The sequence below is a fragment of the Gallinula chloropus genome (genome assembly GCF_964237585.1).
Source record: "Gallinula chloropus genome assembly, chromosome: 10".
Lineage (NCBI taxonomy): Eukaryota > Metazoa > Chordata > Aves > Gruiformes > Rallidae > Gallinula > Gallinula chloropus.
Window position 1 is genome coordinate 17,014,683 of NC_140095.1, and position 18,384 is coordinate 17,033,066.

The following is an 18,384-nucleotide window of genomic DNA, read 5'->3' on the forward strand; positions in this document are numbered from 1 at the left end:
CTGTCAGATGGCACCAAGGTGACCTCCGCAGCTCCCAGCTGGGAAAGTCAGGGCTGTGTCACGGCACAGAGCGCTGGCCACCGCCACCCCCCCCCACCCAGGGGAGGTCCCTAAGCTCCCACCACCCCCCCTAGAGCCTGAGTACAGGCTTAGGGAAGGTGATTTTGGATGCAGTAGCCTGCTGCTCCTCATCTCCTCCCTCCAGCGCCTCCCATTCCCCAGAGAAAGACAGCAGAGCTCCTCGGGGCTGCTGCAGTTTCATAAAAACATACATAAATATATTTCCATTTCTTTAACAGAAAGCAAAGCTGCACAGGCACCTATAAACCACACAGTCACTTCTCCATCCGGCCCTCCCTGCACAGGTCATATAAAACATATAAAAAAGGGCAGGGGCAAAACAAGGCTGCAGGTGAAACAGGGGGTACGGTGCTGTGCAGACCCTCTCTGGGGTGGAGGGAGCTGCCAGGGTCCCGCTGCACCAGGGGCCTCAGAACTTGCGCTTCCTTCGGTGGCAGCCTTTGCTCTGCTGTTGGCTGCCCAAGCGAAGCGCCGGGCGCAGCTCCAAGTCCACCACGTTGTCCGTGGCATCTGAGAAGGAGATGCTGGGTTTCACAGGGGAGATGGTGAAAGGAAGGTGCTGACGGGAGTTGGGCTTGTCCATCTCCGGCTCCCCGGCTCTGTCCGACAGTGCAGGGGGGGACTGTTGGTCTCCTAGTCCAGGGAGGGGGGTCTCCGCATCGGCACCTGCAACGAGAGGCCACGTCAGCCCTGCCTGGCCACCCTTTGGCGTGGGGAGAAGGGGGTGCTGGTGAGAGCATTTCTCCCCGCTCATCTCCTGTGGGCCCGTGGGGGAAGCACCAGTGTGCAGGGCAGGCAGGCAGCACACTGAACATCTCCTGGTGCAAGGGCTCAGAGCACACTCTGCCCTGCAAGGGCTCTGGGTGCTGGCACCGGCAGGGCTGGGGGATGCCAACAGCCAGCCAAGCCCACAGCCTCTGGCCCTGCTCAGGAAGAACTGGCACCTTCAAGAGGCATTTGCTGTCCCAGCACAGCTCAGGGCTGCATGGGGAGAGCTGGGAAAGGTCACTCAGAAGGACAGGCACAGAAAGCAGCTTCTCACCTGCAGACTTGCCCTCCGAGAGCTCCAGCATCCTGAGGAGTCCCCTCTCCTGCCTTCTAATGTCCTGCTAAAGAGAGAAAAGCCACCGTCAGTGTTGTCACAGGAGACTGGGATGCCAAGGTGGCCCCGTGGTCACACATTCCCCAGCCCACAGTGTCAGGGTGGGCACAAGTGGCAGCGTTGCATTCCAGAGCTTCCAGCTGAGCACAGCCAGCTGCCAACGGGAAAGGCACTGCTCTGTGCCAAGCCTGACTGGTGCCCAAGCTGAGGCAGCTGAAAGCAGTTAATAAAGCAGAGCCCACTAAGGAGGGAGGCTGGGGTGTAGGAAGTCACCCCCAAGCCCAGCGAGCAGAGAAGCGTGGGCACCAGGGGCTCTGCCACATCCCCCTGGCACACCGTGGCTCTGACAGCAGGCTCTCCCCACTCTGTCCAAGGGCATGGAGCTCGGTGTTGGAAGGGCACAGCCAGACAAGGAATGTGTATCTCATGCCCCCTTTCAGCTGCTCCCTGCCCCCCAAACTGCTCTAGAAGGCACTGTCATCCTGTCTGTGGGGTCTGAGCAGCAAAGCACCCCAAAACAGGCTGTGACAGGAACCTGGAAGCCAACAGTGCCACTAGGAAGCTTCCCAACAGCCCGGACCGTGCTCAGGCAGGACCTGCTTCCCCAGTGAGCTGCCACCACGGCACAAGGCAGGGGCAGAGGAAACACAAGAGCCTTGCCAAGCCAAAGGGCCACCTGGCTCCAGCACCTTTCTCCTGTGCCTGTGTGCAAGACACTGCACACCAGCTGGCTGCAGGGTGCTGGGACAGAGTCAAACAGCACCCACGGAGCCAGTCACATGCAGGAGCAGCCGTGCCCTGCAGTACTCTGAACTACACAGCACTTGGCTGTGTCCCAGACAAAATCATCAACCAGAAATCTCATCATTTGCATCTGAATCCCCAAAGGGCTGAGGCCTGTGATGGATTTAAGGGATTATATGAAACTAAGACATCATGTTGCATCTTCATGCTGAGAATCACATTTCTGAGTGCAGGCAAAGCTGTGGCATTAGGGCTCTGCCCGCAGGAACCAGCGGGAAGGCCCAGAAGGACCCTCTCTGTGCTCCCCTGTGGCTGCCACGAGCAAGGAAAAAGCCCAGTGGGGGGTCAACACCTGGTGAGTGACTGCGCGCCAGCAGCTACCCACGATGCTGCCTCCCACCTCCCCCAGCAAGGCACATCCCACACACCCAGCACACCTCCACTGCGCTCACTCCCCCACGTTTCTCCCAGGATGCTGCTGTTTGCTCTCAGCACCAAGAGCTTCCCCCCTGCGCCAGCTCTGAAGCCTTCCCCATGGGAAGGGGCTTGTGGATAAGAGTCAGATCCACTTGTCACCCCTCACCGTTGGCTGAGGAAGGCTGCAGGACTGAGCCGTGCTGTCTGGCAGCAGGACAGCCCTGGCTGCCTGCCTGCTGGAGAGGTTACTGGCAGCTCTGCTGGATTAGCTCACCCCTGGGAGCAGTCCAGAGCGTCGCAGGAGGGAGGGCAACCAGCTCTCTAGCCGCAGCAGCCCACAGGGACGGGTGCAATCCTACACCAGGTCAGCTCACCCCATCAACCAGGGAAACAGCTCCTGCTGCCAACCCAGCCCCGAACCCAGCGCAAAGCAAAGGAGATGGTCTGCGGGGTCGCCCCTCACCTTGGCGCTTCGCAGCCTCCTGGTTCCCTGAGCTTGCCTAGCAGCCTGAAGGCAGCTGTCCACATGCCTCTGATACTGCAGCAGTGGCACCAGTGACTTACAGAGGTAGCACTTCTCACACCTGCCAGGCAGCAAAGGACAGAGCACTGCATTAGGATTCGCCCTGCACCAGGCTCCGGCCACCAGCGGTGACTTTCCTCCTCCAGGCCACAGCACGGAGAAGACATGTCACCAGATCAGGTCTCGCTCAGTGGGGTCAGACCAGCACCAATCACAAAAAAACCCAAGTGATTACCAGTTCTCCCTGCCTGTTCCTCTGTACCCTGCTGCTGCAGCAGCGGGACGGTAATCAAATCTGCTCATCTAACTATCTCAAACACTGCTGATTTCTCCCCAGACATAAAGCACCCTGTCAAAATCCACAGAAATGAAGTGCGAGGGCTTTGCAAAGGGGAGTTAAATTCTGCCTGAAAAGCAAACCAAGTGTGTTAAATCAGAGAGACATTTTACCAGGGCTGGATGAACTTGTCTGACTAGTAAATCAAGTCTTTCTCTGCGCCATCTCCATTTTACATCCTGCCATGCTGGGAGAGGAATGCAGAGCTTGTGCTGGGGGGCTGGCACAGAGTGTTCCTCAAAGCCCCTCATTTGTGTGAGAGGTGCCCAAGCTCAGGCAGGATGACTGAGTGTGCTTGGGAAGGAAATTATCCTGAGTGAAAGGAGATGAAGATCAAGCATGATTTACACAGCTACTCTTCCTTCCACACCAGCTCTCAGCAGGACCAAGCTGCCCAGGAGAGGACACTGAATGTCCACCCAAGGAGCTCTTGGGGAATGGAACATGCCAAAGACAAGACGATCCCCCAGGGACCAGCCCCAGCAGCGTGGTGTTCGGTTTGATAAGCAGTACTCTCCCAGTAAAACTCCCCCCAGGCTCTAAAATGCATATGGAGAGCCCCCATCGAGCAAAACTCTGCAGTACTTTTCCCGTATTTTCTTTCCAGTCAGTGCTGATTACCCAGATAATGTGTCTAAACAGAAGCTGTCCTCTCTATAATTAGCCTAATTCCATTAGTGATGTTGCCATCCACTGTTTGTAACAGCAAAATTGCTTCCATAGCAGGGATTTTACTGTCAGATCCTCTCTTATGATGCTTTGTGTGGGTGGCAGGAGGAGGGGCTGCATGGGAAGAGATTAAACAAAGCCACTGCTATTCTGAAAGTCTAATTTAATTAAGAATATCACTACAGGTGCCATGTTGACAGCCGCCCTGTCCTAGCCTCTTCTTTACCTGGGGTCACCAAGCTCAGATCTCCCATTAGAAACTGGCTGAGTTAGCACCATTTTAGCTACAGTTCCACCCCCCCCCACAGTGGCCAGAGACCACGGAGCCCTGACCCTCCATGGATTGGGCTGAAAGGAAATTAGTGTAAAAATAAACAATCTGAAACAGCAAATTCCTCTTGCTTTAGTTTAAATATAGCCAGCACAGCAACGAGAGGCACTAAGAGCAGGAGGTTTCTTATGGAATCATTGCTGGCCAACATTTGCACAGGAATAGAGAAAAGACATTCACAGGCAAGCTAGAACTGAAGCACAGGAACAAGCTTTGAGGAGCAAGCATACCTACTTACTTGTCAATGTCTATGGATGTTGGGCCACTTTCACCACGGGCAGCTTTACTCCTCGCCTCCCTCTGATTCCGGGTGAGCACTGGAGGAAAAAAACAGACAGGGTTACCCCAAAAGCATCCCTACACCAAGGCCAAACTCAACAAGTGTCAATCTCTTCCACTTGAGGCTGCAGCAGAAGTGATGGCAGAGGCAAAGAAATACTGGACTGGGACAAGAAGGGTCGTCTGTGGAAGAGGCAGCTGCCCAATTCTCCCTTTTTTTCTGGGGGAGGAGGGATACTGAAGAAGTTCCCTTGCCCAGACTGGAAGCCAGCTACCCATTTCACACTGTAACTTGTCTCCTGCCAGAAACAGCTGGATCAGCAGTATGCAGTTTACAGTCATTTTAAAAGCTGACGCGCAGCAGCGCAACAGCCTGGGAGAGGAGTTACACAGCTGCTCCGGCAGCACAGCACCGCTGCCTGCCAAACCAGGCACTCCTGCCCACTGCAGAGGAGGCAGCGTGGTAGCTGTGAGCTTGGGGGCGAAGCAGAGCCGAGGCAGGAGCTGTGGGGAGGCTCCAGCCCTTCTGCAGATGTGGTAGGAAGAGGAAGCCTTGCTGGGGAGGGATGCGCCTCATGCTGGAAGGGAGGGTTCCCACAGCCAGCCTGCACCCGCTGCTCCTTCCACTGCCTGTGGGCAACGGGGCTGGAGCAGTGCTGCTGTCTGCAGACAGCTCTGTGGGGCCTCTGGATGAAGATCTCTACCAGGGATAAGCATCAGTGGTGATGTTCCCAGCAGCAGCAGGCGAGGGCTGGCTCCAACAAGTGTGGGTAGCTAGCGAGATCCCAGCTGACCAGCATGCTGATGGTGGGTCTAATGATTTCGGTTCCTTCAGCAAGCCCAGCAGCCTTTCCAAACCGGCTCTCCAGGCATCTGCAGGGAGCGTGTCGGAGCCTTGTCTCTTTCAGTCAAATTCCTCTCAGCCTATTCCTGTTGACATGCCACCAGCAAAGATCTTCGGGGAACGCATCAGATAGCTTAGCTTGCTTCATCAGGGACGTTCAAGACTCCAGCTCCAAAGCAGATGTCACAGTAAGCACACTCGGGCAGGCTGGCTAAGGGGACAATGCAAGGAGCTGGTTTACAGCTCAGTAATGTTGCTTCCCATATTCTCCTTAGCAGAAAGGCCTGAATCCAAGGTACAGGCGTGACAAACCTGCTATTGTTGGCACATCAATGACAAGGACAATGAAAGGGATGGACAAAATTTTGTATGGAACAAAGGGAACCCGCCAGAATTTTAGCAAAACCTCATTTCCAGAGTGTCAGGCAACCCCCAGCTCTATCCACGATGCTCATACAACGTGGCTTTTCCCTCAATGCCAATCACTGGTCTGCAAGCATGACCAGCAAATGTACCACAAGATGGTCAGGAGCTGTTGGGGCTGATGGGAGACATCCAGGCTGAAGAAACAAGCTCCAGCGTTTCCTAGGCCTATCGTCTCATAGGCGATGGACTGAGACCAACAGCTCCTTTCTCAGACACACCGAAGTGGACGTCTCTCTTTAACTTAGCCTGGCCCAGATTTGAAGTGGCAGCCTGACAAGGAGGACTGATAACCACGGCCACCCCCCAGGCCATCCAGCCTCCCGACAACCCAACTAACACATGTGTTTGACAGCGTGGTGAAAGCTGCTCTCCAAATCAGTGTGCGCTCGTTAATATTCCGTTAACACCATCTCGGGAGCCTCGTGCACCAGCTCAGGTGTTAATCAGTTCTATTTTCTTCCAAAAGCAGTGAACACATCTGGCATAATGGGCCCATTAGAGATGTCTGGGACCAGCTCTGCAGCTGCCCATGGGAAGACCCCCAGCTGTGCTGCTGGAAGCAGGGGCACAGGAGAGAGAGCAGGGCCAGCCATCCGACAGGCACGGACAACAAGGCAGAGCGGAGACAGCCACCCATCTTCACACCTTCCCAAACGCTGGCAAAGGACAATCCCTGCCAAAACACACTGGCAGCCTGCAAGAAGGGGATTCAGAACTTGGGTATACACTTACCATGAGGAAAATCCCCACCAGAGCGGTGCAAACCCACCGTGTGATGGGAGCCTTGTCCATCTCCTAGATGGAAGGCTCTTCTCTGGGTCAGACACACTCTGTAGCCTGAGCATGACCTTTCTCCCCAGCTTGGCATTTTTTCTGGTTGACAAGTCAACCTTGGGCTGCTTGGCTTGGGATCACACCCTGGGGAAGGGGAGCAAACCCTCCCCAGCACACCTCCTGGGTGAGGTCGACAAATGGAGCTGCATGGCCACAGCCACCAAGCTCCTCACCTCGCTGCACAACCCACCTGCGGTTTGCTGCCCCAGCACCCTCCCCGTTCTCACTGGCAGCTGCACTGCTTTCTGTGTGGGATCCCATCAGTGACAGGCTTGCCAGCAGCTTGTCCTTCTTCAAAAGCGATGAAGCTTTCCCCTGCACCCATTCTCCTATTCTTTCTGCTGTATCAGTGCCATTTGTATTGATGTCAGGAGCTTTTTAGCAGCACCAGCACTGCCACTGAAGATTGACAGATGCATCACGTTGCATTTGAGGCTTTGGGAGGAAGGGATATATGAAATCCTCGTTTTCCCAGGCTCACTTGGGAACTGAGAGGTGGGGAGCACATAGATTGGAGGGCAACAGGAATAGAGAATGTCCCAAAGCTCCAGAGTATTTGCTTTGCTTGGCAGCAGCCAAGACTTGCTTCCAGACTGAGACCAGCAGCTCCTGCATTGGCGGCAGCAGCGGGCGATGGATGTGGTGACTCCAGCAGAGCCCCTCTCACACAAGCCCTTCAGCCAAGCGCATCAAGAGGGAGCTGGCACAGCACTTCCCTGGCTCCACTCATTCGCTTGGAATTAACACCAGTCACTGAGCTGGAAACACGGGACCTGAACCTTCCCCAGCCTGGTACAGTACCTCATGCAACAACAGGCTCTTCTTTTTCCTTTTTTAATTTACTCAGACCACAGGAAAACAGGAATTCGTGATCAGATTTACACACCACCCAGGTCTGGGGTGGTCTGGGCATCCAGCCAGGGCAACCTTGTACACACGTAGGGGAAGCAACTGCAACTTGTCTTGCCCAGAGATCTCGATTGAAAACCTGTCCTTAAATATCAGCCAGACCGAGCTGCCCCCCTGATACAAAACACACTGACAGACTTCGGTGCGTGATTAGAAGAGGGAAGAAGAGAAGTAAACCCAGCAAGAAGCCATCCTTTTGTAATTTTAAAATGAAGCCCACTGACAGCTATAGTCTAACAGGACTGCATAATCTGAAGTTCCAGAGACGTCAGGAGTAAATCCAATTAGGAAGTCCGAAGACAGACTGGGAACCCCTGACCCAGTGCACCAAAGGAAAGCTCAAGCCGTCTTTTCTTCACAGACCAGGACATGGCTTGGAGGGCAGAACTCTGATTGTCTCTCACACCAGGTTGTTGCTGTGCTCTCGAGGAAGCCAGCAGCCAGCCAAGAGCACGCAGCACTGCAGCGGTAGGGAACAGGTTCCAGACCCACACAGGACCTGCCATTTGCTTCAAAAACCAATTCTCCCCCTTGCTTTTCCTCCCCATTCATTGGCTTTACCTATGGGTTCTGTGCTAGCGAAAGATGCCAAGGGAACAGCCGCAGAGACACAGTCCTTTCATACCTGTGCAGCTGCACAGGCCTATTGTCTGGCCTCTGCTCAGCCCTGCCTATTCAACCCAGTCCCCCAACCAGCCCACCAGCCGAGACCTTTCTGGGTGACTGTTGCCTTCTGCACTGCCCCCAGGAACCAGACAGAGGTGCCCCACAGGCCAGATCCCCAGCAGACAGGCAGGATTCTGCCCCACGTTACGTGCTGCTCCAAGTCCTGGAAGCCAGTGGTCCTGCCAAGAGTCTTTGGACAAACACTGCAGGCATCACACACTGTTATGGCTAATAAAGCCTGGTCTCTATAGGGAAAATACTAGAATAACTGGCAGTAGAAACCCCAAATTACTATGATTTTGTCCCAAAACCACTGCTCTGCTTAGAGCCATTATTGTAGACCAAACCCCTTTTATTCCAGGCTAGCTTTCTTGGGGGGTTGCAGTGGCAGTGATGTGGGGGGGATTGTTCTGAACAAGCCAGAGCAGCAGAGTAGCAATTCCAAAATAACTACCCTTACAAACATCCCCAAGGAGACCAGCCTAGAAGCAGACTGGAGAGGCCAGCCTTGAACTCTGTCCTGCTGAAAGCCAACACCAAAGGAAAGCACAAATTCCCTTCCACTGCCAAAGAATTCAAAGCCTTTTCCTGATCATAGCCAGGATTCCCCCGATCAATGGATAAACTCACAGTCCAGCCACACCAGGGACCTGATTACCACAGGGCCAGAGACATTCCTGCTAAAAGGCATACTAAAAATTCTGCTCCGTTCTGCAGCACAGACAAGACCTTTATCAGCACTGGGGATGGGAGAGGAACTGTGATAATTTGTGATGTGCCTGAGCCGAACGCTTTGCATTAGTAGCTGGTTTGTGCTGGCAGAGAGAACTTCCCACCGAAATTAAGCACTGCTACTCTGGCTCTTGTTATCTTGACAGGACCCATGTCACATCCCCAAAGATTTAGTGTAACAAGGACCTCGTATTTTAAAACTACATCAACTCTGCATTAAGATTATATAGTGAAACTTCCTCCTGCTAGAGGAAGGCAGAAGTTACAGTTCTCCTACTGGCTTCCATTTGCTCAAATTGCTTAAACATCCTAGATTTAGGTTGCATTTAATAACCCAGTATGTAACTGGAAATTATATATTCACAACGTGAAAAGTTAATCTTATTACAAGCTATTACTTGGATATTGTGCTAACACAGACTTTACATTTCCAGCAGCAGCTAAAACATAACTTATTGAAAATGTTGATAACCAACTGGTGTTGTTCATTCACTTAAGCTCTAGGAAGGTTGGCTATGAAAAGTGACACGGAGAGGACCACAAAGAGGATTAACACTGGCATCCTGACCGTGCTTCTGTGCCTCGCTCTGCACATGGAGGAGAAGAATCCCAGATCGATAGGTGTGGGTTTGCAGTTTTAGAGGAACAAGGGGGAAACTTTTCCACAGTCTCTGAACAAGCTCTGAGCAGCTGAACGAGCTGTTTCTGCACATACCGATGTCGGGGCTGCGCTGGGAGTGGGACAGAACGTTCTCCTTAAGAGCTCTGAAGGACGCCCGCCCGCGTGGCTCGGGTGCCTGCCATTTCCTACCACTGCCAGGCTCTCTGCGGGTCCTCAACAAAAGGCACAACAGACCCGTCTTATGAGTGCTGCTGAAAGCATCCAGACCTCGATCCTGGGGTAACAGTCAGCTTATACACTTTCCAAGGGACTAATAATGTGATGAATTATGAAGCTGAGCAGAGAGATGCCTTTTGTGCAAGAGGGGCTGGAAGCACAGGAGCCCTCAGTAATGCTCTCCTGGTTGGCTTGGAGACTGAATAAGGCAGAGTGAACCTCCCTGCACACCATGTGCCAAATATCTGGAGAGGGACAAGACTGCAGCACCTGACTGCAAGGAACAGGAAAGGGGATGAGCACAAAGAGCAAACACAGAAGCAGCACTTGGCTGACCTGGACTGTCCTCGCCAGCCTCCTCTCCCACGACGCCGTTGCAGTACATGGCATGCAGCTCAATCTCTGTAGTTGGAAAGTCTTGGTCACATAATGGGCAGGATACGTGGTCAGCAGCTTTAGGACTGTTCTCAGACACAGCCCTGCCAGCATCTTCATCTCCACCAGCCTAAGGAAGAAGAATAAAAAAATTAGCCAGTTAATTGCTCCTTCTTTCTTTTTTTTTTTTGCCAGATGCAGAGCTCTGTGTTGTCTGGTTGCTACTCACCCTACCACAGACTCAGGTTTTCTTGGGAAGTTTTATTCTCCCTCCATCACATACCAGTCAGAAATAACACCACTGGCTGAGTAAACTGTGCAGCACTAATAACTAATTCTTCTTCCAAAGGCAACGTGTCCTGCTGAATCATGGTGAAACCTCCCTGCACAGCCGTGCACACACCATTTAAGGCAAACATCACCTACACTACCGTGGAAAAATGGCAAAGCTTCCATTAATCAGGAAAGCTCAGAAGCGAAACTGATGGAAAATTCATGGGGCAAAGCAAGAGTTCAACACCTGACTTGTGCTCATCAGTTTCTGGACATGATCCACGCTACACAGGCTGCACTGTCTGGGAACACAGCTTCCCCCAGGATGAAAGGAGCCTGCCGTGCTCTTAGGGAGTCCGGAGAGATGACTGAGAAGCTCCTCCTCTCTAAGAGGAGGTGGCTGGAACAGTCATCAGAAGGGACACAGATCAAGGAGAGAAGCAACACCGTTGAAAATCCATGTCACACAAAATTACTAGCGGTGGCTTTTCACCAGGGCAAAATGTCACAGCCTGTGTTTGTTCTCTGGGTGCCATTACCACTTACCAATTCTCCCTTCTGCATTGCTTACAGAGCTGCAAAGGTGCTCCACTACCCACCCGTGGAGATACAGCCTCCTCCCTACGCTATTGATGTTCCCGAGACGCAGCAGACTGCTGCCATCTCACTCATAACGAGATCTCTGCCTAGTCAGGCTTGCTACAAGATTTCTCCATATTAAGAACCAACCTTCCTTCCCCACCCCCACCCCCTGCAATGATTAAAAAAAAAAAAAAAAAGGTATTTAAATACAAACCATGTAGAAGAAACCTATAGGAAAATAATACAGGAGAGTTTTCTGGTCTCAGGGCTAAGCAGTGACATGTAGCCAGTGTGCAGCAACACTGCCATCTCTTCCCTCCAATGGTATAATTTCAGGGGAACAGTAATTGGGGTCAGCCAGGACACTCAGTGCCACTGGAGTGCTTTGTCGTATTACTTGGTTTATTACTTGCTTTTCCAAATGAGGATCTGATCCTGATTTTTTATGTCCTAAAGGGAAGGAGGGTGCTTTGTTGACTGCAAAAAAAAAAAATAAATTGCAGGATTTGCCCTTAAACTGAGAATCCAACTCACAAAACATGTTTGTCCCAGACACTGTCAGAAAGGCCATGGCCCTGAGCCCCAGGAACACCCCTCTTGTTTCCAGGGAGGCTCTCTGCCCTGGATTGCTGCTGAAAAAAGTTCCTCCAGTCGAACAGGCTGTTGAAGTACATCACTTACAGCATCAGCACTCGTACCCTGCTCTCACATCTCAGTGTCACTGCACCTTGTGAAGTCCTCACCGTGGGACATCACACACCAGAGTCATAAAAAACCAAGATGTGTCAAATATGAGTGATCAGATCAAACCTGAATTATCCCAGTCAGACGACACACGTGAAAAACACGATGGGAAAAGCAGCAGGCACTGCTCCTTCGAGCTGCCATTTTTAAAGCAATCTGAGGAGATCACCAGCTCTGCACACCCTGCCCGCCTACATTCGGTGGAGAATTACTAATTTTAAATGGAAATGCAACATTTTCCAACAAAAGACACCACGGTCCCAAAACCACTCGTACAAAACCTTGCTGTAACAGTCTGGAAAAACCTCCACAGCAGAACCAATTCCCCCACATCAGGGGCAGAGGCTGCTGCCTCTCCTCTTTAGCAGGGGAAATTGCCTACAAGACCCAGCACTTGCAGCCAACAGCCAGCCAAAAGCAATGCTAGAGGCTGAGCTCTACAACAACACTCCTGTGTCCTGGCTCAGCATCTGCTAGGAAGAAGTGAGTCCCTGTGGTCTACGCTCGCTTCGTGCTAACTGCAGATGCACAGGGTAGCTGCTTCTGCTGTCTTACTGGAGGGCTGCAGGCACCGGACCGGTACCTGCTGCCAACAATAATGTTGTCAGACATTCCCCAGGAAGCCCAGCCGCTCCTGAGCACCGTGCCGATCACCTCATGCCATCTGGGCAGAGGTGAGAGACCCAGGGCACCCTCTGCAAAGCACAAGGGACCAGGCAGCATCCTGGTTGCAGCCAAAAGGGTCACCAATGCGATTCGGTCAGCGGTCGCAGCTCGGCACAGGACTGCCACCTCTCCCTGCCGCAGTCTTTAATTGACTGAGTGGTGCTCTGAGATACCTGCAGAATGAAAGGCACAGGAGAGCAGAAGCTGGTTTATTAAGAGGCCTGTGACAATGAGACATCGGAGCCGCAGACGCACTGTACAGGCTGCAGACTCCCAGAATGAGCCTTCCACAAATGAATCCTCTTGTCAAGAGCTGTGCGATTCTGTATTCATGTACCCTGCCAGAGGAGTACTTGGCAACCCCTTTGATATCGCTCTCTAAATTAATAGACAAAGGGAGTTTTATCAGAAGCAGGAACTGAAGTCAGATGTCGGTACGGCGACAGCTGCAAAGCAATTGCTGTGCAGGTGTGACAACATGGGGAAGGAGCCACGCAACAGCACACACCTGCATCGGGAGGTGAGAGGACAGCCGTGCCACTGACTTACTACTGCTGTTAACTATTACTGCACAGAAATCAAGGTTCCCAGGCTCAGGTCACTCTGCTTGGACTGCAAACCACCACTGGCCCTCGACACTTCGATGGCATCATTAGCCCAGCCCAGTCTCTGAATAAATCTCTCAGAGATGGTCTGTGGAGATCAAACGCCAAAGTTCAGAGGATGGTAACAGGGAAAAGCACGTCAGAACACAAGTGGCTGAGGTTTACCAAGACTCCTCTCACAGCTCCTGGGGCCCCTCTGCATCGCTGACCATCACAGCACTACATATCTGAGCACGGGTGAGCGACAGCCAGCCACAGTGCATGTGGTTGAAAAGAACAAGCTGGAATCGATAACAACTCTCCAGCTATGGGGTGAAAAGGCTCCAGGAGCAGCTGCACACAGTCCCCAGCCAAAGACAACTGGTTATGAAGCAGTGGTGGAAAAGAAAACCATTTGTGAGGATCCCAACACCAAGCTCCCAGCTGAACCAAGGTCTAGAAGCCAGGACTGGAAACAGGACCCTTCCCCAACTTCAGGTTCTTTTACCTGCACAGGTGCCTCTCTGCTGCCCGAGCACAGCTCTCCTCTCTCCACCTCAACAGCTTCCAACGGGCTCGACTGGGTCTCTGCAGAAAAAGACATCCCTCAGCACACGCCTGCAGCCCCCAAACTCCCTCCTCGCTTGCTGATGGAGCTCAGCCCATTTCTTAACAGCATTTTCACAGTTTCAAAACATTTCTGAGACTTGCCATGAATGTTATCAGACAATGTGCAACAACACAGCCGGATGAGGGGTTAAAAGTCACAGCACGGTGGTGTGAGGACAAAGCCACCGCAGCTTTGCGGCTTCACGGGGAGTGAGACTAGACACAGGAAAAGCACATAGGACACTTGCTGGGACAGAGACAAAGCAAGAATAGAGCTCGCTCTCGCATCCAGACAAACAGAGCTCCCCTTCTGCGGTCTGCCTCGCAGTCACACCTACTTTAGACCTCTGTGCCTTTCCCTAGCAACAAAACAAGCCTCCAAGCACCACCATGACCTCTCTGTCTACAGCTGTTCATGAACAGGAGCGGTCTCTTCATTAATACTCTCACATAAAACTGGACTGGTAAATCTCAAATATGGTACAAGAGACCAAAGGAAAAACTCGTTGGTCCCAAACGTGTTTAATTAACACAAGACAAAAAATTACTTCAGCTCTCGTGCTTTACACGTATCTTGACACTGAAAAATCTGATAATTTATCAAATAGAGGGAAGAGACCACTCCTGACACCTTGTTTTTCAGACATCCCTCCATGCCAATGTACATCCTCTTCAGCAGTCTCTGGTCAGAGAACTGTCTTAGAGGAAATGGGTCCACAACCAGGGAATCAAATTAAATTACCTGGAGAATTTCAGCCCTGATAAACACAGCAGGGAAAGGAACCTTGTTTTGTTCAAATAACTTGAAAATTCTCTTCTTTTCTCTGCATTTTGTAGGTGTGTAACTTTCAGTGCAAAATTCAGAACATTCTCAAGTGCCTCTTACCTGGACAGACAGAGATCTCTTCTTCAGCAGAGTTTTCTGTGCAGATACCTGGGCTCCTTCTACTCCCGAGTGGGGTCAACACGGAGACGCTGTTCAGAATAGAAGTGCAATATAAATCTCAGATCCAGCAGGTGCGACAGCACGCACCCGCCTGTCCTCACCCAGTTCAGAATAGCAGATGATGCTATAATTTCCAAGTGATCAATACCTGATAGCCAGAAATGACCAGGGTAACAATGAAATATGGGCATAAAGTGCTGTCCTATGCAAAAAACCCAAAAGAGGCATTTTTTTTCTTCCAGAAGACCTTGCCAAAAAGGCACAAAGGGTCACTACCTCATGCCCAGGGAGCAATAATACCTGCTGACAACTGTGGGACTCTCACACTGCTTTTCTACTTAGAAGATACAGGCGCTGTGCAGGTATCAGCACTGTGCTTCTTTCTGTCTGGGGAAGGAAATCCTCAGAGACACCAGACGCAGACTTGCTTTATTCCTTATTACCCTTTCCCTCCTCACATTGCTAATGTTCTCCTTTATCACTGTGCACAGCAACCAGAAGCAGCACAGATGCAAGACAAGGCCAGGCTTCCCTGCAGCAAAGTCCTAACAAGATCAGCGCAGCCGCTCCTCCGAGCGTCACCGGGAACCGCTCCTCTCGTTTCGACCTTCGGATTCCTCCTCTTTGATTTCTTTTTCCCTCCCCCACCCCCTTTCTTTCCCCTCCCTCCCCACCACACAGTGTCTCTCCGAAACAGGCAGGCATTGCTGAGTAAGTCTGGCACCCATGCTGACACGCTCCGCGCTTTGCGTGGCTTTCTGATTAGTCTGATCAAGTATGCAAGAACACACTTTAAAAACATGAATCCCCACACTGACAAACAGAAGATTTATTAAGCTCAACCACAGGCCTCGGAGAGGAGAGAACAGCCACCGCTGATTTATGATAAATAACAAAATTCTGATAGGAAATCACAAGTGGCTTTTCTCTCTAAATAAAGCATCTCAGAGCATTTGTTATGAATCCAGGCTGAGCGTGTTTTACTCTGCGTCTAACATCAGGGCTCACTTCAAAAGAACTACACAAAACAACTTGCTATGACATTTATAAAATGGGCTAATCAATTTGAAGTCAAACCACATTTCTTGCTACACCAACTATCTCCTGGTAACAAAGCCTATAATCATTTATTAAAACCCCGATCTACTCTGCTCCTCACAAAGCGTAACACAATCAGGCAGAGCGGCCCGCAGAAAGCAAAGCAGCCTCTTCCCAAACTGCTTCACTACCTCCAGACAGCTCAGAGCCGCCTTTGCCTATTAAGTGCTGCTGAGGCCAGCCGGCCGGGGTGCCTGAGCCGTACCCAAGAGAGGACTGGGCTGGCAAACTACCAGGAGCCAGATGGTAACACTTAATGTGCACAAAACTGCGAAGATCACAGCCATTTCTTGCCTCGCTGCAGATGTGCCGGTTGCTCCAGGAGGGGCTGCAGCACCCAGGTGTGTCCCAGCCCCTGAGGAGCACACAGGAGCTGCAGGGAGCCTTAGGAAATGTCCTGAACCAGCCCTGTCAGCTCAGGGAAGGTCTGGCTCTTCTCATATTCAGCCCTGGCCTCTTCTGCCTTAAGCAGGAGGGATGCCAGGGCTGCGGAGTGCGCACCTCAGTGTGTTCTACCAAGCACACAAGCTCAGACCTCGGCTGTCACAGGCTCATCAGTCTCGGCAGCGACAGCAGACGCAGGTTCCTCCTGCTCCCCAAGGCGAGGTTTAAGCTCGTTAGAAAGGTGCAAGCAAGAGGGATTTTCATACTCTGCATATTGATATTAACTGCTCAGGCCAAATGCTGTTAGATCAGAGGGAAGTTGGCAGCTTTGTTCCAAAGCAGGTTTAAATTATAAAAACCCAGCAAATTAAAAACATGACATTATCTGCCCTCTCTTGTAACTCGCTCCTTGAATCCTCTCCCAGTTGCCCTTCTTCTCCCAGAGACTTTGCTGCAGAATTGCATCCCACAGGAAGGAGAAGGGGAAGAAAAAAAAAAAAAAAAAAGAAAAAAGGAAAAAAAGAGGAGTAGGCTTAAATCTGAAGGAAATCATGTTGACTTGTCCCACACCTGTCATCTGCTGAAGTGGCTTTTCTGGAGCACTGCACTCTATCTTTGGCTGATAGGCAGTGCCGTCTGGCTTCCTCCTCCCTTCTTTCCTCTTCAGCAATAAGGCAAGAACATAAAAATACGCACAGAAATCCAGTAAACCCTCTGCCATGCTGCCTGTGCGCCTTCCCAGACAGACCATGTGATGACACTGCTATAACTCACCTTCAGCTCACCTACCCATCTCCACATTAGCTTCAGAGGGCAAGGACCGAGTCCCCACACTAGGATGCACCTTGCACGTTTTATAAAGTAACCTGAGTAACTGAGCTCTTCTCCCCAGGTCCATTCCACCTCTCTCCCACGCTGCTCCAAAGCCATGTACTTCCAGACAGCCTTTCCAGTCAGGCCCTGCAGCGAGCCCCTGTGAAACTGCTCCCCAAACCACTCCAGGGACAGAGCAAGAGCCCACATCAGCACCAGAGCGGCTTCAAGGCTCTGGGATCACCCTCCTCACCTCTGAGCAATTTGCATGGGCTCCCCGTCTTCACGCACGTCCTCTGCAGGCAGCACCTGGGAGGCCTGGAAAGGAAAATTCTGGTATTATATAGATCAATGTACACAGCTAACTGGGATCTGCTGGGTCATCAGATTCTGTTTGTGATGCTGCACTCAGTCTGCTACGTATTTTTCAGCGTCATCTCACAGTCCCTAGAGCATCCCTGAATCTATTCCAGTTTAAAATCTATTGGCCTGAGCTGGGATGACCTGATCCACTGGAAGAGCTGATGTTTGACCACGGGAAGGACTTTCCTGAAATTCCACACAGATAAGATCTGTTGCTTTTTTCTTGCCTGGGAAATCAGCCACCCCATCAAAGAGAGCGAACAGATTAACCTGCACAATCTACAGCTGGTAAATCCAGGCGCATTTTATCCTGTTTTTCATTTAGCTCTATGACTCCACTTACTCTCTCCTTTAAAATTTGTTCAAAAGCCTTATGCACTGCCGAGGTCAGGCTAACATGCCAGTCATTACTCAGATCCCTTTCTTCTCCTTCAGCGTACACGTTACACTTGCCATTCTCTAATCAGGTGGAATTACAACGGTCTATTAGCAGTCCTTCCTGTCAGGCCCACGATTTCTCATGCTAGCTCTCAAAGAAATCCAAGGGCCTTTCCTCCCCCTTCCTCCAGTCTATTAAACTCCCCGAGTTTGATTTCCACCATAGGTTTCAACTTCGATCAGCTTCGCTCCTGGATGGCTGAGGCGCTTCCTCAGCAAGCCCCAAAACAAAGCCTCCTGCCAGATGCCCTAAAGTGACTCCAACCCCCAAATATTCAGTTTTACCTGTTCTTTGTTTCTTCAGGGCCTAGCTCCCCATTAAGATAGAACACCATGCCTCCTCCTTTCTTTTGATTTCTCTTTTTCCTGAACAGGGCATGTCTTAACAACACCTCCACCCTGGTCACAAATCCCGGGCCGTGTTTCTGGATCTCCTAGTATGTACGTTCTAAGGTCTGGCATTAATTCAGGTCACCAGCCTCTTAAATCTCCAGAATTGGACTCTTTCGCCTCCAAATCTCTCAAAAGGCCCAGACTCCCATAACCTTATTTGAGAGGCTATGGAGGAATTGATTTGATTAGCACTGAAGTTCATTAGCGCAGGTTCACAGGCTACGAGGTCTCCTGACAAGCAGGATTCGCTCTGTGCAAACATCCCTCGGCTGCGGGTGGCAGCTGGGGAAGCTGGCCAGCACCATGGCAGGAAGCCCCTGCTCCTTCCAGGTGAGGGTTTCAAAGCAGGGGTACAGCCTGGCTCCCTCAAGCACAGCATTCACA

General features: G+C 51.5%; 1 protein-coding gene across 1 annotated transcript in view; it reads right to left on the reverse strand.

Annotated features, from left to right (window-relative positions):
* Positions 1 to 258: 258 nt before the first annotated feature.
* Positions 259 to 18,384, reverse strand: part of UIMC1 (ubiquitin interaction motif containing 1) — a gene marked incomplete at its 5' end in the record, with an annotated part of 34,338 nt that continues 16,212 nt past the window's right edge. The window contains 8 exons of the mRNA XM_084268521.1: positions 259 to 747; positions 1,124 to 1,190; positions 2,808 to 2,928; positions 4,443 to 4,521; positions 10,069 to 10,237; positions 13,465 to 13,544; positions 14,452 to 14,540; positions 17,060 to 17,124. Of these exons, the coding sequence (XP_084124647.1) occupies positions 491 to 747; positions 1,124 to 1,190; positions 2,808 to 2,928; positions 4,443 to 4,521; positions 10,069 to 10,237; positions 13,465 to 13,544; positions 14,452 to 14,540; positions 17,060 to 17,124 (927 nt within the window). The 3' untranslated portion in view covers positions 259 to 490. The remainder of the gene's footprint in view (positions 748 to 1,123; positions 1,191 to 2,807; positions 2,929 to 4,442; positions 4,522 to 10,068; positions 10,238 to 13,464; positions 13,545 to 14,451; positions 14,541 to 17,059; positions 17,125 to 18,384) is intronic.